This window comes from Halichoeres trimaculatus, unplaced genomic scaffold (assembly GCF_033239565.1).
Source record: "Halichoeres trimaculatus isolate MK-OKI-2021-1 unplaced genomic scaffold, fHalTri1.1 fHalTri1_scaffold_7, whole genome shotgun sequence".
NCBI classification, from domain to species: domain Eukaryota; kingdom Metazoa; phylum Chordata; class Actinopteri; order Labriformes; family Labridae; genus Halichoeres; species Halichoeres trimaculatus.
In genome coordinates this window covers 19,387,677-19,411,055 of record NW_027437185.1, presented here as the reverse complement: position 1 = coordinate 19,411,055, position 23,379 = coordinate 19,387,677, and the positions used below count along the sequence as shown (strand labels likewise).

The 23,379-nt window shown below is 39.8% G+C and overlaps 2 protein-coding genes across 5 annotated transcripts in view; both read left to right on the top strand.

Annotated features, from left to right (window-relative positions):
- The first annotated feature begins 2,128 nt into the window (after window positions 1–2,128).
- rom1b (retinal outer segment membrane protein 1b) lies at window positions 2,129–7,842 on the top strand. Its single transcript, XM_074674530.1, has 5 exons — window positions 2,129–2,278; window positions 3,468–3,710; window positions 4,322–4,509; window positions 5,009–5,255; window positions 7,249–7,842. Exons 1-5 carry the CDS (start codon window positions 2,129–2,131, stop codon window positions 7,513–7,515), a joined length of 1,095 nt encoding a protein of 364 aa, XP_074530631.1. The 3' UTR covers window positions 7,516–7,842.
- Window positions 7,843–8,882: 1,040 nt separating this feature from the next.
- The window catches only part of ccdc88b (coiled-coil domain containing 88B), a 46,410-nt gene continuing 31,913 nt past the window's right edge, over window positions 8,883–23,379 (top strand). For 2 of the 4 annotated variants that reach the window (XR_012598450.1, XM_074674867.1), the window contains exons 1-7: window positions 9,340–9,557; window positions 10,730–10,878; window positions 12,043–12,151; window positions 18,739–18,808; window positions 19,005–19,063; window positions 21,373–21,456; window positions 22,282–22,422. Coding sequence is in view for 3 of the 4 variants with exons in the window: in XM_074674867.1 (XP_074530968.1) it covers window positions 9,498–9,557; window positions 10,730–10,878; window positions 12,043–12,151; window positions 18,739–18,808; window positions 19,005–19,063; window positions 21,373–21,456; window positions 22,282–22,422 (672 nt within the window). In the remaining variant the exon portion in view is untranslated. Of the gene's footprint in view, window positions 8,996–9,032; window positions 9,122–9,339; window positions 9,558–10,729; window positions 10,879–12,042; window positions 12,152–18,738; window positions 18,809–19,004; window positions 19,064–21,372; window positions 21,457–22,281; window positions 22,423–23,379 lie in introns of those variants that run through there. The other 2 variants (XM_074674868.1, XM_074674869.1) reach the window with 2 other exon arrangements.

The window sequence follows — 23,379 nt, the reverse complement described above, 5'->3', positions numbered from 1 at the left end:
GAAACTTGTCCTTGTAATGTGATGTACAGTAATGTAACCTAACCTTACCTAACCAAACCAAACCAAACCAAACCAAACCAAACCAAACCAAATCAAACCAAACCAAACCAAACCAAACCAAACCAAACCAAACCAAACCAAACCAAACCAAACCAGACCAAACCAAACCAAACCAGACCAAACCAGACGTTACATGACGATACCTAATATAACTTAATGTAACTTAACAAAACGCAACGCACTAAGCGTAATGTAACATAATCAAAAATAACATAACTTAACCTAACTTAACATTATGTAACATAATGTATTGTCACCTAAGGTGCTGTTGTGTAATGTTGTGCAATGTAATGTACCTGAATGTAACATTATGTAGCGTAACTTATTACTTGTTTCTTTCTATTAAATTGCTTTGTTCTGTATTATATTCTTTTGTATCCTTGTGTCCATCGAGACATAAAAATAATGACCGATAAATATTAGTTCTGCTTGTCTAAGATACTGCATACATTTTTCTGCACTGCAGTTATTTAGATCAAGAACCATACATACAAGAAACAACAAGCCGCACAGAAGCATATTTTGTAAACATAAAGACCAGTCCACAAACTGGTTTGCTGGTCTTCCATTTCTGCCATGAAAGGTTAAGAATAGTAAGCTTTAAGTAATTTGTGGATCTGATTAGAAGTTACACCTGCTGCTAACGCACGACTAGCTTTAACTTGACTGACTCAAGATGTTATAAATACTATCAATAACAATTTAATCCTATTGATCCTGCCACATCAAATTCCCTCCCTCAGCTTCCATTGGCCTATTCTGTCTTACTTTCATTGATCATAAACTGGTCTGGTTCAACTTCCCTCTCAACATCCCTGAGATCAAATTGGAAAACATCCTCTCCACTTAAGTTGAATTGTTGATGGATGGATGGATGGATGGATGGATGGATGGATGGATGGATGGATGGATGGATGGATGGATGGATGGATGGATGGATGGATGGATGGATGGATATGTAAGCTGCATTGAAAGATGATATAGTTGCATATTATGAATTTGCTTTACTAGCAGTATTGCCTCATAGCATAGACAGAATTATAGAAATCATGCCTGATGATGACAAGGACTGACAAATTAAACCATTTCATACAAACAAGTTGGATTTAAAATTCAAAAGGTGCATTTTTAGTCAAACTAGTGTTTAATTTTGAAATCTAAGGACCAGTATCCAATAATAATTCAGTTGTATCCAATAATATTTAAGTTTTCTTCAATAATTGTTAGATTGCTTTTCGTCTCCCTACCATTGCCAGTGTTTGATGTTAAACTTGAGACGCCAGACCAAAGTTAACATTGATTTTCATATTTGCTATGTCTCTGAGGTGTTCATATTGCACAGCCTGTGCTAGGGGTTCAGGTAAGTCCACCTGTCATAATAGTCCCTATGTGTCCATCAAACAAGTTTGCTGATCAGACACTGGCCTGTTTTTCTATTGGCCCCTGGACACTAATAGGATCCCAGAGACTCTGTGGGGAGATTATGGCTCCAAACTCTCGACTTTGGCCAGTCTCCGTGTCCTCGAACCATGGCCATGGTGGTTTAGGGGGAGACCTCCTGCACTGGAATCCATATAGGTGCCATCTACCAGCACCCATCAAGAAGAAGAAATCCTTGGTTTCTGCTGGAGGGGGCTACTGGGGTGTTATCACTTAACTTGAGGGGGAAAAAACCTGTCATCTCAGAAACAAAGGAATAACTCTCTTCTTATCTTTTTTTCAGAGACTCTGAAACTTTTAATTTTTTTTCTGCACAGATTTGGATTATACATTTCTTACTAGGGCACGAGGGAAAACTTTTTTGGATTATCAGCTGAAGTTGACTGCATCCTTCATCACCGAGAGAATCTATCTGCTTATCTCTAATGCCTGGAACAACTTAGATAACTCAAGGCCTGCATTAAAACTTGAATTTCTGCCACATAGAACCCACCACCTCATGAACTGTCGAGTGTGTCTTCTTATATGCATCTGACCCCTCTGGACCTACAGGCACATTTGTCTTCCGGGCTCATTTATCTTCCTTTTCTTCCTGGTCTTTGTGTTGGTCTTTGTCCTGTCGTGAGCCATGGTGCTGCTGAAGATGAAATTCACCCTGCAGCGGCGAGTGCGTCTGGCTCAGGGGCTGTGGCTGCTATCCTGGTTGGCTGTGATGTGTGGCACCTTTGTCTTTTGTCTAGGACTTTACCTGAAGGCAGAGCTGCTCAGGAGGGCTGAGGTAGAGATAGGAAATTATACACATGCAAATGAATGCAATATAATCAGAGAACGGAAGTACAAGCCGGAATGTACCGGCATTAATTACATAAACACGTCACGTTTCCCTTTCATCTTGATTCTGAGCAGTGCCAGCTGCACTGCTGCTTATCAGTGACTTTTATCAAAACTTTGCTCTCTAGCCTAATCCACAAATACACATGCTTATGTTGACATTGGGGCCACTTTATGCGTAGGGAACCTAAATGCTTTCATGGAAATCAACACTTTCACTCAAAGTTTGTGGGGTTAAATGTGTATTGAACATGTGTCACATGACCAGTAGGTGAAGGTCAGGACCTTCAAAGGACTAACGCATGTGTTTACATCAAGTGGTCATTGTTTTCGATTTATCAGTCATTGATGTGGATCAGTGGGGTGCATTGATATCCAAGAGGCTGCACAGGAAAGCTTCAGGCCCTCAACACATGCATTCAGATATTTATCGATCCTGTGTGAGATAACCAGCTCCTGTAATCTCTCAGTTGTTCAGCAAAGTGTCAGCGGGTCAGTGCAGAGATGTACCAGATCAATGAAATGCAAAAAACACCTGTATTATCAAAAGAACAGTGATAATATAGTTGTGTCAGGAAGACAAAATCACCTACAAGCAGCTTTTGAGAGACTTGAGTCCTTGTATACTTTTTGTTAAAGACTAATTCATCATCTAGCCAGTTTCTCAGTGAACTTTAACAAATCATCAACAAAGCTAATTGTTTAACATGAAGCGGAAAGTAATTGTGATTATTTCCTCAGTCTTTTTTCTGGGTGAATAGATATAACAGGATGACAATGTCAGAAGGTGACAATATTGGGCTGCATTTTTAATGGCTATCTTAGAACAACAAAGTTGCTTCTTAACGGCTGACAGACTTTCTAAAAGTCATCCAATAATAAACCCAGTCCATAATTGACTTTTGCTAAGAACAGGGCTATGAATTAAATTTGTCTTTGTATTACCATAGTAGCCTTTGCAACAGCAGCTAATTGAAGCACTTGGCTGCCAAGGTCCTCTTTAGAACAGATAAGGCTAATTGAATGCCGGATTATTACGTGCGAGAGTGAGTAGAGGAATTGACAAAAGTGACCTGCAGTTGGCTGCTGATCTTATTTGCTGCCACTAGCTGTGACTGTGCTCTTCTTTCCTTGAGGTGATGGACAACACAGAGATCCATGTGGTGCCCAACATCCTGATGATGGTGGGCCTGGCCTCTATTGGCACCAACTGGGTTGCCAGTCGTGTGTGTCAGGACTCCTTGGACGCGAGCCGCTTCCCCCGTTGGAAAGCTTTCCTGCTGGCTTGGTTTGTTGTGGCCACTCTGCTGTGTTTTCTGCTGCTCGCTGTGGTGGTGCTCAGCTACGCTCTGCAGGGAAGCCTGGAGGAGTCTCTGAAGGTGGGATCACTTGGCATGATTGTGAATAGAGTGGCTGAATCAGAGCCACAGTGTGGGGTGGAGTTCTCTGACCTGCTAGCAACAAACAAACAAACAAAAAAACTGAACAAACCCATGATTCGCCGTACATTTTGAAAGCTGAAGAGACAGCCATCTGTTTGTACTAAAGGATGGAGATTTTGAAAAAGAAGAGTTTGGGCCAAGAAGAAGAGCTGAAGTGAATCTTGGACACCAAAAATGAATGGAAATTGGTGCTCTGTTTTTAAAACCTCTAATTTCAGACATACTTTGGAGGATATTCATAAACTTAAAAGTAAAGTAGCTTTACCTCTATTTTTAAATGTTGCACTGGAGTCCATAAGATCAGCCTACACAATAAAGAATCTGTTATGTTTTCCTTTTTTTCTTTTTTTGTTTTGCTTTTTTACAATGCAATTGCACTGTTCTTTATTGAAACACAAAGTGGGTTTAAAACCAGCCTGGGCAGTTTGTCACAAGTCTATTTAATAAAAGAAAAAGAAACAGTACAATTTTTTGACACACAGTGCAGTAAGTTCACCCTTTCTCTCTCTCAAACTCCTCTCCCACTCTTCCCCTCTCTCGGCTGTCAGGTGGGCTTGAGAAATGGAATTCGCTTCTACAAGGACACAGACGTGCCGGGGCGCTGTTTCCAGAAAGAGACCATTGATCATCTGCAGATGGAGTTTCGCTGTTGTGGAAACAACAACTTCAGGGATTGGTTTGAGGTTCAGTGGGTGAGCAATAGATACCTGGACTTCACCTCCAAGGATGTCAAAGAGTGAGTCCATCATGATACGATCAGTGATGAGTGGTACGCAAGAGAGGGACAGAAAAGATGTATGCTGAGGTCTAAATGAATAACAGAGAAGTAGGCTTCACATTCTCAAAGGTCAGATAGTTTGTACTGGAGGTAGAATGGTGGGATGCTCGGAGGAAGAATGATGTGAAGAGAGTGGAAGAGTGTATTAAAAATAGATGTGGCCTTTACTTTTGAAGAGAAAGGCAGAAATGGATGGAAAGGTTGGTTACGAAGCGAGGAGGGAAAGGTTAGTCAAAGATGAAATAAGAAAAGGGATGAGTTAACAGAAAGGTTATGGCATGATGGTGCTTAAAAAGAGGCATTGCTCATTCCTCACTAATATTAAAGGTGTATTAAGCTAAAGCTGGGGTCATTTCTCTCACCAAATGTAAAATTTTCTGTGCTTTACCTCCAGCAGATTGATTAAATCTCCCTCTAATGTGTTTCCATCATCTGTTTCTTTCCCTCCTGTCTCCAGTCGCATCAGGAGCAACGTGGATGGGCGTTACCTGTTGGATGGCGTCCCTTTCAGCTGCTGTAACCCTGCCTCCCCTCGCCCCTGCCTGCAGAACCGTCTGACGGATAACAGCGCCCACCACAGCTATGACTTCCAATCAGAGGAGCTTAACCTGTACAGCCGTGGCTGCAGGCAGGCTCTGATCGACTACTACATGGGCCTGATGAATTCAACTGGTCCTGGTGTGCTGTCAGTCATCCTTATACAGGTGGGATACATGAGAGTACAAAAACAACCCCTCAGGAGTGTCAGAAACAAATATTGGGACCTTGGGTTGCAAAGAATGCATTTACACACGTTTAACAGCGAATAAAGACACACCACTTTCAACTCATCATAAAACTATTTAATGCCTCCAAGTTGTAGAGTGTGTAACTTTGATTTATACTGCTTCAATATAAGGAATGAACAAAGCGAGCAGTAGAGAGCATCTCTTTTTAAGCAAAAGACAGTAATAATGTGATGATTGAAGTCAGAGATCCAACAAAGGGGAGAATGTGTTGAACATCATTCAGTGTATAAAGATATGGGCAGCACGTGAGCTGTTTATCCTATTTTGAGCTGGTGATGCCAAAATAACCACTTCGAGTAATAGTGGCCAATGCAAGTGCGGAAGTGGTCAGACTTTTGGAGCTGTGTGACTGACGCCACAACCCCTCCGCTAACCAGAGCACACGTCAAAGTTTCAAAGAAAATTTTAAATCCCTCAGGTTAGTGCAGTCCACGGCCAAACAGATTTTTGTGATGACTTGAAGCAAACACGCAAAGACATGTAAACTTTATGGTCTTTTGTTTTAGTGTTTGTTATGTGGTCATCCTCTAATCTGCCTATCTGCTTATGACTGCTCGCAGAAACCCCCACTGGTCCACAGATGTGTCAGCCATCTCTCTTAAATTGTTAAATAGGGCTGTGAAACTGTTGATTTTTTTTTTTAACTAGAAAAGCGCAGACTTCCACCAAGCAGATTGTGATAGTCACAAAATTCTTTGGTCCTATTTTAATGTTACACTCCCTTTTAGCAGACTGCCTGCTACAATTTGGTATTAGTTGCAGGTTTGTACGATAATTTGTTACCATAAAGTGTTGACAATTATGATGACCCAGTGCATATTTCATATTCTTGATCTTAGTATCCAGAATATTGACAGGATGTGGATCGTACTTTTACATCTGTCAGAAATTATTGTAACCTTGTCTTGTCTTGTATTGTTTTGCGAAGCAATCCGACCATTTATCGTGGAGTTATATACACTGGTGAAAACTGCCCTATCTCACAATGATAAAGATACTTTTGAAAAAAGTCCTAGATGCAGACGGTGATCTGGATCACCTCCAAAATCTAATCACTTCTTCATTATCCCATTTTGGATATTTCCTAAAAATTTCATCAAGATTGGTTGGTTAGTTTTTGAGTTATGTTGTTCATAGACAAACAGACAGAGAGTGAGAAAGACAGGCAAGCTCCCCAAAACATAAGGTTCTTGGCAGAGATAGACATAAACAATCTAAGTTCTAGTTAATCATATTTCTAATAGCATTTTGTAGTATTTCTTTTTTATTTTCTGCCTTGCCCATCTTCTTTTTTTGGATCTCATGACTAGTTATCCTGTTTCGGTGAACTTTAAGGTACCCCCTTTAAAATGGAAAATGTTTACATCTTATTCAATTTTGGTAGCTTAATGGTGACAAAATTTTGCAATACAGCTTTTAAATTAGCTTGTGTTTGAAGTCTACAATTAAAACACTTTTATCCTCAGTGACACACTCACAAATTGCTATCAGACATTTCACAACTTGTAAGGCCATCAAAGAGTGAATGTTTTTGACATTGTCTGAAATTGACTCTGTCTTATCTTGAAGCTCATAATCCTGTTCCAAAACATAATTGATATGACTATGTTTATTCTTCCTTGATTAATATGACTCACTCCTGCACATTAGATTAGAATTGCAGTATAGTTTTATACAACGTTATGGAAATGAAACAGCATATTTTAAGATATGAGTATCTACTACAGAAAACAGACTGGTGCTGGTTAGATTGAATGCAAATAAAGATAAAGTCAGTGACACCACATGTTGAACTGATAAAAAAAGTTGATGTATCTCTATAGAAGTCATGAAGCCCTTAGATCATATCATTGTGAGACTTTTAAGATAATTTTTTCATTTGCTGTTTACTTTTTTGAATTCTACCTAGATGTCTGTGGTTCTGAGCCTGCGCTACCTGCAGACATCTGTGGAGGGAGCCATGGCCCAAGAGGACCCAGCAGGGGACAGTGAGGGTTATATCCTGGAGAAGGGTCTGAAAGAAACCTTTGAGGACCTCAAAGCCAACATCCTCATCTTGCTCAAGTTTGGCCAAGTTAACCCCAATGCTGCCCAGGAGTCTCCTGAGGCGGGAGACCCTGAGAAAGCTTCTGATAACACCACGGAGAAGGCTACTTCCACAACTTCTGCCAGCTAGAGGGCGATGACCAAAATATAAGCTGAGGAGGTGGGGTTGAAGGAGGAGGGGAGGGAGAGTCTCAGGTTTCTTGAGAAAAAACACCTGTTGGTTTTGACATATTAGGCTTGATTGACGCTCCACCAAATCAGCAGTGACTCCCCTTGCACAAGGCCTAAAGAGGGCATGAATCCTAGGCTTCCACAGACACCAAAAGAATTATCTCTGTGGTGCAGGGCCACATACCTAGAAGTTTTTCCTATAAGTAGAAGAGAGGGAGACTAGAATGAAAAGGTGTAGTATTTATACAGGTGTAGTCTTTACCAAAGACAAAGTTTTGATGTGTTAAGAGAGTTACATATTGGCAGAATTAAAATCACCTGCATTATTTATCTCACATCTGTAGAGTTTGTTTCTAACCTACATTGAAAGCTTAGGAATGTGTTAAACTGGACACTCACAGGAATTATACATTAAAGGTAGAAGTTTCTAACTGCTTTCAGTGTCGGCTTTCTTTTGTACATAATGGAGAATAAAACTTCACGCTTTCTGAGTGGTGTTATTTGAACTGTGTGTTTGTGTATATGTGTGTGCGTGTCTCTGTGTGTGTGAGTGTGGTGCCCTTTATAGAGCTGTCATCTTGTCTATTCCAGCAGCTCTGAAACAATCTGATAATCCTTGTGTGGTTAATCCCAGAACTGCTGCACAAGCATCACTGACAGTATGCAGGGACACACAGGGACAAGAGCAAGACACTCACACAACATACAGCAGCTGTTTTTGGTTTAACAGGAGGAAAAACGACTGCTTTTTGTCTTACAACATACTCCCTTGAAATAAAACTATCACAGATTAAGTTTCATGAATGTTTTATTTCGATCACAACAGGTCCATTAAGATGAGTTTATGTTCTTTTATCATTAAATAAAGGTAGCACTGGGTCATAAATGAGTAAGTTAGCTTGTATGATATTTTAATAAGTTAATTCTGAAAAAAGTGACAGTGTAGAAATAATCCTTACCTTGAGTTATTTACCAAAAAATATATCCAGTACTTATCATAACGAGACATCTAGTGCATTGTAGACATGATGGTGGGCATACATATTCATTGACACCAAAAATGATAACCAACATTAGAAAAAGGTTTGTGAAGTCAAAGACTGTTATTTCTTACAAAAGCTGGTCCCTGATGAAATATTGTATACTGGTATACTGCATTGACAGAGACCATATTTTTAAATAGCTGTACAGGAAATGAAAGTTGAAGAAGAGCTGCTTGGCAACACTTGCTTTGTTTTTGTCACAAATAATGATGTAATGCATTATTTTATCAGATGAACAAAGAGCCATTATTTTGAACCACCAGAGGTCGCTGTTGTACTTGAGTTGGCAGATTACCGCATGGAGGACTGAGCACAGCTCCGACGATTTCAAGTCAGATTTGTTGTCATTTCGATGGGAGAAGCATCAAGTTATGGATGAGAAAAGTGTGATACCGGGTTGGTTTTCTTATGGATAACTTTAACATCAAATACAGCATTCGTGGTTGTGACGTTGTTCTGTGATGGGAAGTAAAGGCAAACACGGAGCCGTTTGAAAGGCCACAGCATTCACCCTGATTAAAAGTAGGCTCCTGTCGTCTGCGCACAACAGGCCTACACATTGTAGTTAGTTAGGGTTTAACTTCAGCCAGGTAAAATCTGAATGGTTGTTTAGCAGCTGCTGTATAGAGGGCGTGTCAAGATGTCTGAAAACGCAACACATGCTTTTTTGAAAATTCCGGTGTGGTTTTGCAATGAAACTAACTGACAAACAGTCACACACACACAGAGAGAGGAAGAGACAGCAACGAGGTGGAGGAGGGAGGGGAAGGGCCGCAGAAATGTCAAACTACTTTACTTGACGCGAGATGGATCCTCTTCATTTGATTCATTACATACACAGCGTTGATAACACTTTTAATTAGCCCATGTAGTGTTCCGCAGCGCTACTTACACAACAATGGACTCCAACATCATGGAGATAATAGAGGAATTCATGGAAAGTGCGTTGGTGCAATGGGTACGTCATTTATCATTTATCACTTCTGGATAAAGGAAAGGTCATAATTTTTGGAGGCAGAAAGGAGAATTAGACACTTTATTCTACAGATACTTTAGAAACCTGCTGGAGGAGTATTAGCCCTGCTGTTGACACCTCTTGTTTATCATGTAAATACTAATGACAAGGTGTCATTTAGAGCAGCATACTTATTACTTGTGTACACTTAAACAAATATAAAGATCATTGTTTAATACGAAGCCAATATCTGCCTGGATACTTTGTATGTGTACAACAAAACAAACACCCCACTTCTCCTTTTGCTAGCTTCCCTTAAGCTGTCAATGACCAGCTTTTTCTCCTCTTCCGTGTCCTTGGGCTGTCTCTGATTTGAAAATAATACAAAGTAATTTACTGTGAGTTTAGTCCGCAGAGGATTTGTTGTGTGTCTAACGGGCTGGTTTTCAGCGGGGTTTCCACATGGGAAACCAATCAGCCCAGGGGGATTTTTATCCCTTTCTGGTCATTGAACATTGTTTACAATATAATGTCATTCTATGCTGAACCCTGTAAAGATATTCACGTTAGCATTACCCTCCATTAAAGAGGGGTCATAGGTCAGGTTCACAAGCCTGCAGCCAGCATAAGTTTAGTGTTGCTCAAGGGCACTTCACCCTGTTGGTTATTCAATGAATGAGAGCTTTCAGCCTGCACCACATGAAGGACACCCTCTGTAACAGTTCTGCTCTTCTGCATGGTTTCCTCCCTTGCTCAGGGTCTCCAGTGGCTCTTCCTCACCTAATCAGCTGAGCCGACCGAGTTGGTTGCTCTGTTTACAGACAGTGCAGTTTTTAGAAAGTGCAGGTGGGAATAAGCCTCATTATATTGCAGTTTGCATTGGCACAGCTCTTCTTAGGAAGGAGAGAGACCTTGGCTGTGGTCCTGCTTGGCTGCCTGTCACTGTGAAGTGCTTCCCAGTGTGAGAGCACAGATCCCACCTGTCCAGACAGGTGCTCCGACTCGAGTGGCTTCCTGCACTGTAGAAATGTTTGCAATTCTCTATCTCCCACTCCTCTCAGTCTGTGTACCTTCTCTCTACTCCTGTCTCTGCCTCCCTCCTCCTCTACTACCTCCTGCTACACACACAGGCTTATCTCAAAGCTCATGACTTGATTCCTCCCTGTCTTTTACAGGTTCAGCTGTTCGAAGCGATGGTGGAGGGTGAGGATGGTGTCTCTCCCTACAGCCAGTACATGGAAGTAAACTCAATTACCCAGAGTACCCGGGACCGGTACTTGAGGCTGACCAATGGGATTTTCCTCAATGAGGTCATGAGAGTCATGTAAGATTGATCAGTTTTTTCCCCCTTTAAAAGCTTTGCTGCCCTGTAGTGTCTTCGGTTTAAGTGACAGCTAGATGTAATTATAATTATATAAAAGAAAGAAAAGACCCAAACTGTCATTTATTGTAAGAAATAAGAACAATTGTGTTGAGCTCACATTAGCAAATTTTTGAGGGTTTGTGAAAAGAATGATGTTGGAAAAGAATGATTGGGTTTCATGAATAAAGAAAAACAAAAGAAAAAATTATTGTGATTCTGAACAACATGGGAACCCATTCTTTCATCCTCAGTGGTCACTCTTTAGAGACAAACCATTACATGTAAAATTGACTTTTTAACCATACAGTCATACCATATTGCCTTAGGATCCAAGACACACAATTCATCAATTACTTTGGGTCCAGATTGAAATATCTCAGCAGACTCTGAATGGATTTCCATTTAAAACTTCTACAGAGGTTCGCGGTCTTTATTGGATTAGTTTTGCTGACTTTAGTTAACCTTCTCCACCTCCTCCAGTGCCCAGCGATGCTCACATTTGCTTTTCTTAATGAGATGATTGATGAAAACTACATGGACTTTGGTACAAAGTTTAGTATGCAAAGTCAAATACCCCAACAGGGGAATATTTCCAATTTGAGTTTTTCCTTCTCCTTATTTTATGATCTAATCCACATAAAGTAGTACAACTTTTCAGTGCTGCTTGCATAACAATAGACCCTTAATTCTGTTCCCTTTTTCTGGCATAAAATTTGATAAGAATTCATGAAGTTCCATTTTTTTAATCTCAGTGTTACATTGTTGAATCAACTACTTACAGAGCATCATGATATAGGGTCTATCATGTTAGTTATCCTTTCTGGATTCTCTGTTCATGTTCATTTTCTGCAGAATGGGATCTGTTCTCTCTGCCAACAGGATGAGCTGCATTCACAATGCCCAGCAGCTGATTCATCTTGCCTGACCCTAAATTGCACTGTTCCAATAAATAATTGCACGTCGATTCTCACTGCCTCTGTTTCTCAGGCTCATTAAAATTTTATTCACTCGCAGCTTAAATGCACTGTTGTATAAGGGTGTCTCATCTTGACCGATGAGGTGCAGGGCTGTTTGTTCAAGCAGCAGTTAATTCACCGCTGTGTTTCTTTTCTCTGTTCATCTCAGAGACCCAAACCCCAAGGTGGAGCGGCTGTACGACAGCGAGAAACACGACCACATGCTGAGAGTCCAGAACTTTTCCATTTTAAATCGACACCTCAGAGCCTTCTACCAGGTAGGTGGAGGGTTGAGGGGTAGGAAGAGGTTTCGTTTTAGCTCATCAGCAGGAAAATAATGAGTAATGGTCTGAGAGTCGACAAAGCATGAACAGGTTTTCTCAAGACATTTCCACTCTCAAGTAGATGAAACCCATTGATGTATAATTAACTCTCAGCCTATTTACTGGCTTGAAATGTTTTATGTGCCTCAGTTAGAGCTTGTAAGTTCATTACAATGGAAATAGATACACTTTCTCTCTCCATTTTTGATTTAACAGGCTGCTGTTCTTTTGGTACATTTAAAAAAAAGTAGTTTTCTGCATTTAAAACCACATCTAGAGGTTAGCAATTTGTTAAGTGTTCATGTATAAAACGTTGACAAAAAACCATCTCATCTCACTAGAAGCTATAGAGAATTACATGTATTTTTGACATCAGTGTCAAAGGGAAACAAATAACGTTTCAGATCCACAAACAGCCTAATATCTGCTTGTTTTACCTGCCAGTGTGCTACAGTAAAAAAAAATCAGGAAGTGTGTATCATTACCTTGATGGTCTCAATCAGTCAGATTGTGTGGTGTTCTGTCAGCAGTGTCACTTGAAGGGGTTAACCCATAGAGCACTGTCATCCCACTCTGCTATTCCACTCACTCCTCCAGAGTTTTCTCTGTTTAGTTTCGTCACTCTAAATCTGTTTCAAGAAGCCACAGGAAGACGTTTTCAGAAGACTGAAAAGCACTAGCTTAACAGCACCAGATTACAGCACCAATGAATTACTTTCAGGCTTTCCAGGGGACGTTATCAGCAGGTTTTAGATAGGGATGCACGATACTGATGTTGGTATCAGTGCCCCTCAAAACTGGATTGGTATCGGTGGAAAGAAGCTGATCCATGGTTCCGATCCAGGCGATCAGCTCTATGACCTCTTTTTTACTGACCCTCTTGGCTACTTGATTCGATATGTTACCTCTGATGCACTTTCTTTGTTTTTTGCTGCATTACCAGTCTACAGGGTATAACAGTTTACAATAGAATAGTTATCACTTTACTGAAGCTTTTGTTTTGCTGGCAAACATTTAAATATTTTATTATTTAAATAAATATCAACTTCAGTAATTCCATACTCATTTTTTGCCTTTTACTTAAAACATTACCAGTTTTATCCCACAGTAGGGCATGCAGGTTATTTAACAGTGGTAACAGATCGGTAAGCCCAAAGCCCAGGTATCAGTATCGCTATCGGAACCAGAAAAGTTGCGTTGGTTCATCACTAAGTTTTAGATGCCATAGTCACTTAGATACACAGGACATGTAGCAGTAGTCTGCTAGGCTAAGTATCTAGTCCAACTTTCAATTCATTTGACTATTAGGTCAACAAAATACAGAGTGTGGTCATCATATGGACCATAACATGCACTGTTCACGTATAACTTGAGCTCTGTCTATATTGATACCCTGTCATGTCTGTGTAAACATGTTATATAGGTACAGATACAAAGAGCAACATTCTACATTATTTTTTCATTTCAGTTGAATGAAGATTTGAAAAACAAGATATTTTGTCTAGTTTGCATCAACACAAGCCTTGCATTTCTACCATTACTTGACACCAAAGTGTTTTTTCTCAAATATTCTGCAGCAAATAATTACCCTTTTCTTTGAGTCATTGCTACTTTAATTGTAGTTTTATCTCTGCTTAAGTAAAGCCTCAACCAGAGCTTAATTAGATGTTTTGATATCTTGTCAAGGCTGGTGTTCATATGTCAGTAGGTAGGCAAATTATCCCACACAGAGTAAACACAGTGGCAGATCCTCAGCACTGTGATACAGACTATAAAATCCTATGGAAAGAGCCTGACCTGATCTTAATCTTGAGTGTTACAGAATAATGTTTTGAATAGCCCCATTTGCTTTCACTCCCATTTCTTGGTAAAAGGTTTTCTAAAAAACAGTCACGTAATGGCTTTTGTGTGGATGGACTGAGATGACTAGCAGCTCATTATAAATAGAGATGTCTCCTTAAAAACCTCTGAAAAATTCTACTTAAGCATAACTCAGGGCCACACCAAATGGCAGAGGACAGGGAGTGGGGGTTGACAGCAAGAGAAGCAGTTGTCTTGCTGTAAGGTAGTGAAAACAGAGAAAAAGATGAAACCCACACGCCAGTCTCAGCACACGAATATTTTGCCTGAGGTAATTCTAGAAAGTTTGAAGTGTGTGTGAGGGTTGACAGAGCATTTGCACAAAAGAGAAGATGAAACAGAAAAAAATCCATCCTCGGAAGACATGTCCTTGCTTATTATCAGGCAAATGGGGCGAGAAAAGTGGGGAAATAGCGAGCTGAATCTTTTTTTTTGCTGCAATTGTGGTTTGGGTAATAAAAATCTATCAAGTAGCAGCACCATGCATTGCATAATGTGCATTGTAAATGCCTGTGGCATTAGAGGAAATGACACAATTGCTTCCCCGGAGGATGATTCAAAGTCCTCTGTTCTCAGCACAGGAAACCTCCCCAAGCACAGTCAGGTGGGCTGAACATGCGCTGCATAGCTTGTCACACAACATAAGAACACGAGTCTACAAGGTCTCACTTCCTCATTTTCAGTGAATCGCTAATGTCCCTTGAAAGCTCACGGTAGCAGAAAACACTGCTGATAATTGGGAAGCTCATATCAGGCGGTGTTAAAGCGAGTGCACTTAAAAATGTCTCCACTGTGACTCTGGATGTTTAGTTCCACTCTGGTCACGGTTTTACTTCTTGCTATCTTTTTTTAGCGCTGTTTTTGGTGTGCATGTGTTGGTGTGTGAAGTACAATGGAATGGTTTGTGTGTGTGTGTGTGTGTGTGTGTGTGTGTGTGTGGTAAGTGTAAGCCACAGAAACAGGCGACTGTTTCTCTCAGCATCATTTTTCTGACTGTAAACTCAGCTCCTTTTAAACAGCTGTGTATAATATTACTTAAAGACATTCTTCCCAGTTTTGTTTGTGTTGTTTTGTTCCTTTGTTTTCATTCTCTTCTCCACCTTTCTGCAGTATCCAGCGGTTGTTTTCCATTTTTTATATTCTGTGATGTTTGTGTTAAGTTAGTCACTCAGTTTTGTTCCCTCTGTGTTGTTAACTGTTTTCTGTTTGCTCACCCTGTTCTGTTCTGTTCTTTTATTCTCCTGTCCTTCATATTTTATTATACTTTTTTTCAGATTTAGTTTTATCCTGTTTTTCGTGCTGCTTCTCTGCTCTCTTTTGCTTCATTTTGTTCTCTTCTATGTTAAATGTAAAATCCTTTAATGGCTCTGAATGAAGACACTTTCCTGTTAATGGGATTTTAAGTGCTAATTTCTCCTGCCTACTAATTTATTGACCCTCTGCATTTAAAGATCTCTGTTCTCTGTGACATTTTTAAGGCTGCTGAACAGCCCGTAAATGATGTGTGAATTAACATGAAAAAATCTTCAGATTAAATCTGGTGTGTTCATAAGCATAAAGGCAATTTTAAAAAGAAGAGGAAAAAAGACGGCCCACACAGACATTCAAATCAAACTGTCTGTGGGCAATGAGACAGCAGCTTCAAGTCTGCAACGTAAATTTGATTTCTCGACAGTACAGAGAATATTGCAGAACGTTTTCATTATCCTTGCCGCTGCAGCCAGTGAGATGAAGAATCCTCCAAATTTGGAACATTTTATACAAACGTCAGTAATTTTCGAAAGCAGAGCTACTCAGAGTTTAATTCAATGTTTTTACGACATCACTTAAGGGAGCATGTCCCAAAGAAAACCACAGCGAGAGAAACTATCCTGTAAATCATTAAAAAGCACAGATAACTGCTCCATGTTCCTTAAGTACTGTTAATCTTTTGACTAAAGTATGGAAAGTAATTGTATTCAGCACTAATGTATAAGATCTAGCATCGAAAGGATTGAGTGATTAGCAGTCAGTATGTATTCTGGCTGTATGCTGCCGTAGAGGCAACTGTTCATCTTGTGCTTACAAAATTTCTAGTCCAGCTAATCTCATGCAGAAGTCTGTTTGGCAGCTGAAACCATGAGCTGCGTGATGACCAACACAGAGCTGCAGTGGCTAACACCCTGCATGCCCTGGAGGAGGAGAAACTTCAGGTTGGCCGCACATTGCACTGATGCCAAAATCACACGATAGACTTACTGAAAGAACAACTGCCTCTTTTTTTGTATGTTTCCTGTTACTTTGTGCAGATTATAAATTGCAGTCCGTGGCAGAGAGAGCTCTAGTTGTGACTTTTGTGTGATTTTGCATGGATGAATTGCGGGAGGATGTGAACAGGCTTTCAGAGCAGTTGGGGCAGGAGCTAGCCAACAAAATGTGTGGCTCTTTGACAGAAACATTTTTAATTAACAGGGACTTTGATCTGGTTAGTTCTCTGTTTAGGGCCAAGTAAATAAAGTAACACAAAATCAGAACAATGTCTTTGCTGAAATTCCTTAAGGGAAGTCATCTGCCGGTTTCTTTCTTGTTATTCTGAATGATATTGTGGGAGGAAGCTGCTACAAGTACTCGTTTTTGCTGCCAGTTAGACCAGGTTTTTGGGCTGAAAGTGTCTGAGGCGTTTATGGTCCAGATTGATTCAGCATCATTCACAATGTGCCAGGAGATTTGTCCAAGATCTTGAATCAGAAACTACAGCTCAGGGAAACAAGCTGACCAGAGTGTTGATGGGCCTTCTGCGAGTGCTGAATCTCTCCATAAACGCTGGAATACAGAACAAATACTGCAGTCCACGGCCGTGCCAAAATCATCTAAACTCTGTTAGCTTATTTTGCCCACATTATGAGTCCACAGCAAAGACATCATGACTGTTTAAAGCCCTCTAAGGGAACCTGTACCTTTGGATTTTTATGCTTTATGGCCTAACTAAATTTTTTTATTTTGTTTTTGTTGTTGTTTTAATGTCTTTATAATCTGGTGCAACAATACTATTTCTGAATAAAACAAAAACCCTACTGCAGCAGCTCTGTTATGAAGCAGACCTGAGCCCAAAAGCTTTATACACAGACAAGCAGGCTGAAATAAAAATCTGGTTTCGCTTCGGTCAAAAGACAGTCAAGGGTTAAACCAGGTAGGCGGCTGAATCAGGCAGACAAATCCAATAATAGGCCAGCAGAAAATCATTAAATCATGGGTTACACTTTGGGTCAAGCTAGCAGAATGGAGCCTCTGTAGCTCGCCAGATGCACACCAGACATTCTGGTAAAGAGAGCTGAGATGTGTTGTAAATCTACTAATGGTATGATCAGTTTAGCAGAAATGGTTAGGTAATGCTAAAAATAGATTTAATGCAGAAGAGTAGGAAGTGGCTTTTAGCGGTAGGACAACTGAACAGAGACAAGAAATGTGAGGGGTAGAGAGTGAGACATGTAGCAAAGGGACTGTTGTTACATGATTATACTGTCTGTTCTCAGGTCAGGTGCTTTAATCAATCGACCTCATCTTTGGTTTGTTAACCGTGGGTTTTGCAACATTCTCCCTAAAAAGACTAACTGCAGGTCTTGTCTTGACATCCAAATTGAAGCAAAGGTTAGCAGAGATTTGGTTCTAAACTACATACTACTACTATTCATATAACACTACTATAAATTAAATATACAATTATGGTTCATTTGTTGTTTAAATTTGAGGTTCAAGGTTTGCTGTTAATTTACAGACTCTGCATTCATCTTATGTGAATATGTAAGCATGTGAATTGGTTTTTTCTGTTTGTTGTCATCTGACAGTGGTTTAAGGTACATAAATGTCTACAAACCGATACTTACATGCAGTTTTTAGTGGCTTGTTTGGCTATAAACAAAAGCAACACACAGAAAAAGAAGTCTTCATCTGAAGTCTTTTAATGCTTACGGTTGTCTACATTAGAAGCCTGAAATGTTTATTGCTGCTCTTAGAAGCTGAAAGTTTTCAAATGTCAGATTGCCGAGAGAACAAGAATAAATATGTATGTGTTAATAACAGCCAGCTATAAAACGTTGCTTGGCAAACTGCGTTTTTTTAAGCCGGGCATGCATCCTTGAAAACATGCCAGACATAACTATCAGATTTGTTTCTTATCTGTTTGTGTTTATGTCTCCAAAACACTCACCAATAAATGTTTGATCCAAACACCTCTATTCTGCTGTGTGGGAGCTCAATCAAGAAGAGCTGCATCACACCTACAGCTACTGTGGCTTTCAAAGGGTTCACAACGCTTACTGTGACCCTTGTGTCATTGCTGTCACTTGATTCTGCCCTTATTATGTGTATAGTCTCAAAATAAGCACAACACTTTCAGGGTTTGGTTACATAACTGTTATTCAGTCATCTGAGTTTTTTTATATTACAAATTTAAAGCAAAATCAGAACTCTCTGAAATATATAAAATGTAACTGGTACAAAACCTCTTGTACCAGGGAGAGCATCAAAAAGCTGCTCTTATCTGTTTCAGATCTTTGTTTACACCACAAACTGCAGGAGAAAGGTGGAAACTTTCTCTGTTGGTGTATATCCAGGCTCACAGTGGGCAGACAGGCCAGGCAAGCTGATTACTACAGGATTTTCTCCTCTTACCTCTTTTTTAAAAAACGTATTCTTTTCTTCAGGAAGACCTGCAGCAGTTGATACTGATGCCTCTACCGAATGTTGCCATATTGGGGCAGGACCCCCTAACAGGTACAAGATAACGACACGATGCTATCAGTGCCGTGTCTCTCAGGCAGCAGCAAGAAAGTAATTATACTTTATATACGAGTCCATATCTCTGCTATCAGTGAAACACATTAAGGTGATAATGATAGCGGGGTGGAGGTGGGGGCTGTGGAGATGATGATGATAATGATGATGATGACAGTTATTTCTGTGTCCTCAGAGGCAGCGGTGGAGGAGCTCAGGCGACTGCTGCTGCTTTTACTCGGATGTGCAGTGCAGGTGAAAACGCTCTCACATGACATCACGTTTCGTAAAGGTCAATAATTACAACAGTGAACCTGTGGACCTCCAGGTTTCTCCACTGATAATCGATTCTTTTTTTTAGCCATGCAAGTCAGCCTGTCCTTCTCCTTATCACACACTGACTAAATTACATGGGATGGATTGTCATGAAATTAAAGCCCACATTTCTTTTTCACTCTATTGCATCCTTCAAAGTGTCCAGAGAGCAAAAGTATCATTCATATATGGAAAAAAATCAATTCTTTATGATAAATTAAACAGTCCAATTATGAAAGTCAGAGTAGGCAGTATGCATATTTTCAAAGGTTCAATGTTGCCTTTTAAATCTGTCCAGTAGGAGAGAAGACTGGAAAATCCAACTGAATGTAAATCATAACTTAAAAAAGTGTTTTTGTTCTCATTCCTTTTGATCATCAATTGTGCAGCCAACTAGCCGTAAAACTCACTTAATTAGGTAAACAAACATATCCTGTGTATTTTAGAGAGCTTTACTCAACAACAATATAAAAGTGCATCTATCAGGAAGATAAAGCATCTCATGAATCAGTATTTTAGCAGACTGAACTCTGTTAGAAACCACCTTTTTGTGACTATGACTTCATGTTGTGAAATTCTTAGCAGCTTAATACTATCATACCAGGCAACATGAATTATAAATTACTCTGAGAAAATGTGTCCTGGAATGAATAATACACTACCTTGCACTGCACATGCTGATTACATTTGCATGTTAACCTGATGTATGCTCATTTTGCTTAATTTATTTGGCATCAACCACAGACATGCGATCAGTGGTGCCAAAGTGTTTCCTCACCAGAACTAACCACTTTAATCTTATGATTCAAGTCTTAACTCATTTGTAAGCAAGTATAAACGGACGAAAACCTATCCTTTAATTTATTTTATTTTATTTTCAAACCTTTGAACCTGTTGTGGTTGAGGTCTTGGTAAATTAGCATCACTTGTGTCATCATTATTGATACTACTAAATCAATGAAGGTTGATCTGACATTGACAATTTCAAGCTTAACCTGGTGTATCCATAATTTTCTGATGTAATAATTATAAACCCCCATTGAGCAAAGAACACGCCTCCTTTGGCCCCCCCTTCAGGCCAGATTTTTTTTTTCACAGTATTTACCTGAAAACACTGAAGTTGCGTCATTCCCCCCTTCAATCTGTGTTTTTAACCAGAAGACTGGGGGTTGTCTTGTTCATCTTGAGGCCGTTGTTAGAAGAAAACAACATTATTTTGAAAAAAAAAAAATTTTCAAAGTGGATTGCTTTATTTTTAACCAGAAACAAGTAAAAGCAAGGCTAATGTTTTTGTTACTCTCACATGCAACAAAGTCATTATAGTCAAGATTCCTGTATCCTCTACTTAGCATTGTCAAGCAGTCTATTGATTCATCAAATCTGTATTTAGCGCTGGTTGTTAACAAATGCTACATCCATACCGAAAGTACCAAGATGTATAACCCCTTAGTTATATTATAAACAAACACCCACATCAAGATAAAATCAGATTTTTCCCCTTTCTTTATCCACTGCTAGAAGATCACATTTCAGCATTTATAAAGTTAAAGTGTGGAGGAATAATGTATTAAAAGCTAGAAACCTTGAGCAGAACCTGACTCACGCTGAACAGTCGTCTGCTGACACCGTGCTGAATTTGGGAGATGCAAGACAGAGAGTGAATGATAGAGACAGACACAATATTAATCGCCAAAAAGTCAGACTCATGTATGTAATACCAGATACGATGGTAAAAATATAAGTAGTAATTAAGGGTCGCGCAGGGCAATGAAAACAGACTGATCTTCATTATAATTACAGTTAAAGTAACCAAGGCTTACATTGGCATTTACAATCATTATGATTACTATTTAAGTCCAGGGATTGGAAAAACAATCATAGCAGTTGGAGTCAAGTAGTTCTTAGATTTAGATTATCATCACAGATTTATCATAATAAAGGTAAGTCAGCTATTAATAGATATGGCAGTGTGAGTCAGCCAGGTTGTCTGCAGCAACAGCTCATATGAACCTACAGTTATCCACTAATTTTAATGATGTAGCAATGCATAAGGATATAGAGTCAGATCTAATGAATATTTGCCTTTTTTGTCTTGTAAAATAACTGAAACAATTCCCCTGTTGAGTTATAGTCTCTTTAATAGAACTGCTGCTTTAAGCTTTTGTAAACTTTTTGCCAATAAATGTATGAAGCACATGTATATTGATCCCACACATTCACACTCTGTACAAATCTTTTTGTGTCTGCAGTGTGAACAAAAGGAGACGTTTGTTCAGCAGATCCGATCTCTTGACATTGAGACCCAGGCAGCCATTGCCAGCTGTATCCAGCAGGTATGTTCAAGTCCAGAACCAATCAAATCATCCCAAATATAAAATGGTTTCACTTACTGACCATCAGTATGAGGAGATTTTGTCAGGAGGAGAGACACATCTAAAAGGTGCCATGTAAGATTTGCAAAGCATTTCTTCCCCGTCTGGCCTGTGGGCAGAGAGAGTGAAACTATTACAGGTTCTATTGGCGCTTCAAGGAAATGTGAAAATTAGCTACTTGTTATTCAGCTGGTGGACTTTGAAGGACCTCTGGGTGCCCCTTGCTGCCACCGTGGGATGGATCCTTCACCCTTTCTGTCCACCCCTCCACCTCCACCGCTTCACATCACCCTCTCTTCTTCATCCTCTTTTCTGACATTCTCTGCTCCCTCTCCAATAAAGCCTTAATGCTACATTGTCCTTTTTTAAAAACCTCCAGTGAATAACCGCTGCATTATAAAAACAGCACATGTTGCATAGCGGTGTGTCTGAAGTACACTAACCGTGTGTGGCCCACCAGCCTTTTCAGAGCCTCATAAATCATGGGTGAGAGGTGGTCTTTCTGTGTGGATGGATGCTCACTCAGCTTGACGCTCATGTGTCTCACACCTGAGGACATTTGAAACCTGTCTACCTGATCATTAGCTTTCCTGGCATTAGCCAGGCACATTCACATACATTTCAGGTACTTCTCCATGAAAGGTGTCTTTTTCACGTGAATGCTGATGCATTTGTGATTAGTATTCAAATACACTGCCTGCATAGTTTGTCTCCAGATCTGCCGTTTTGTGTCCCAGAGCCGCATCGATCTTATCTGCGAGACCTGAGAAATTGTCCTTGCTGCAGGTGACTCAGGATCCTCGCATGGTGCTGCCACTGAGGTGGGAGGAGCTGGTGGAAGTTGATGGTGCAGACTTACAGCTGGTGTTCAGCTCCATGGCCAAACAGATCCAAAACCTGCTGGCACAGAGGGATACACAACTGGAGGTAAACGTATACACAAGCACTATGAGAGGATGGTTTGATTACCCAGTTACTAACTCAAGACTTAAACAAATGTTGAAGTTGAGCTTACTTTAAGGTCTAGAGCTGAAAAAATAAGCCATCCTTTACTGCGTTCAGGAACACTTTCATGGCAACAAGTCTCATCATCTTATATTTGATGAACATTTCAATTTACCTTGAACTCCAAACAAAAGCCTGCTTATTTGTTATGATTCACACTGAACATTTTTATTAAAGACAGCAATTTACACAGTAAACAGACGTCTGCAGGAATACTTATGTTGATTTTTCTGTCCTTTTTCAGCTCTTCTTCTTCTTCCTCTTGGTAGAGTGTGTTTTACATTGTTTTGAACAGATGTTTTTAGCGTTTGATAATTTAAAAATGAATCCTTTGTGTCATCTTTGTGGCGGTCTAGTGTAGAGGGAGACATATCACACAGAATATCCCCTGGAAGAGGAAGATCTGTGGTGCATAAAATTATGTTTGACATTCACGTATGAGAGCTATACAGCATTTTCCATTACATTTACATGACAATTTAAAAATTCTATTTATTTTTCATGACATAATAAACAATTAATTATCTAGAAATAAGGACATGCATAAGTAAGAACAGCTCTTGCCTCATTAGGGCCTAATTGTGTCACATATTTGATCAACATTTTATGTCCTCTGCTGCTCAGATCTTGTATTCAGTTTGTAGCTTTTGTTCGCTCGTCGCAGATCGAGCTGGTATTGAAATAGTATCTTAATTTGTCAGGGGGTAGGATATATTCAGTTTTGTAAACCACAAGTATGCTGTGGGGTTTGAGGTTAAAATATGAAGAGCTTTGTGGTTGTTGAAAGCACATGAAAAATGAAATAGAAATAAATGAATCATGGCTTGAGTTACTCCTCCTCGCTGTCCATGCTGACTTCACTGAAAGCAATAAAGAAAT

Coding starts and splice junctions, on each gene's coding strand:
- rom1b (XM_074674530.1), top strand. CDS start 2,129: ATGGTGCTGCTGAAGATGAAATTCACCCTGCAGCGGCGAGTGCGTCTG. Junction 2,279..3,467: donor AGCTGCTCAGGAGGGCTGAG/GTAGAGATAGGA, acceptor TCTTTCCTTGAG/GTGATGGACAACACAGAGAT. Junction 5,256..7,248: donor TGTCAGTCATCCTTATACAG/GTGGGATACATG, acceptor AATTCTACCTAG/ATGTCTGTGGTTCTGAGCCT.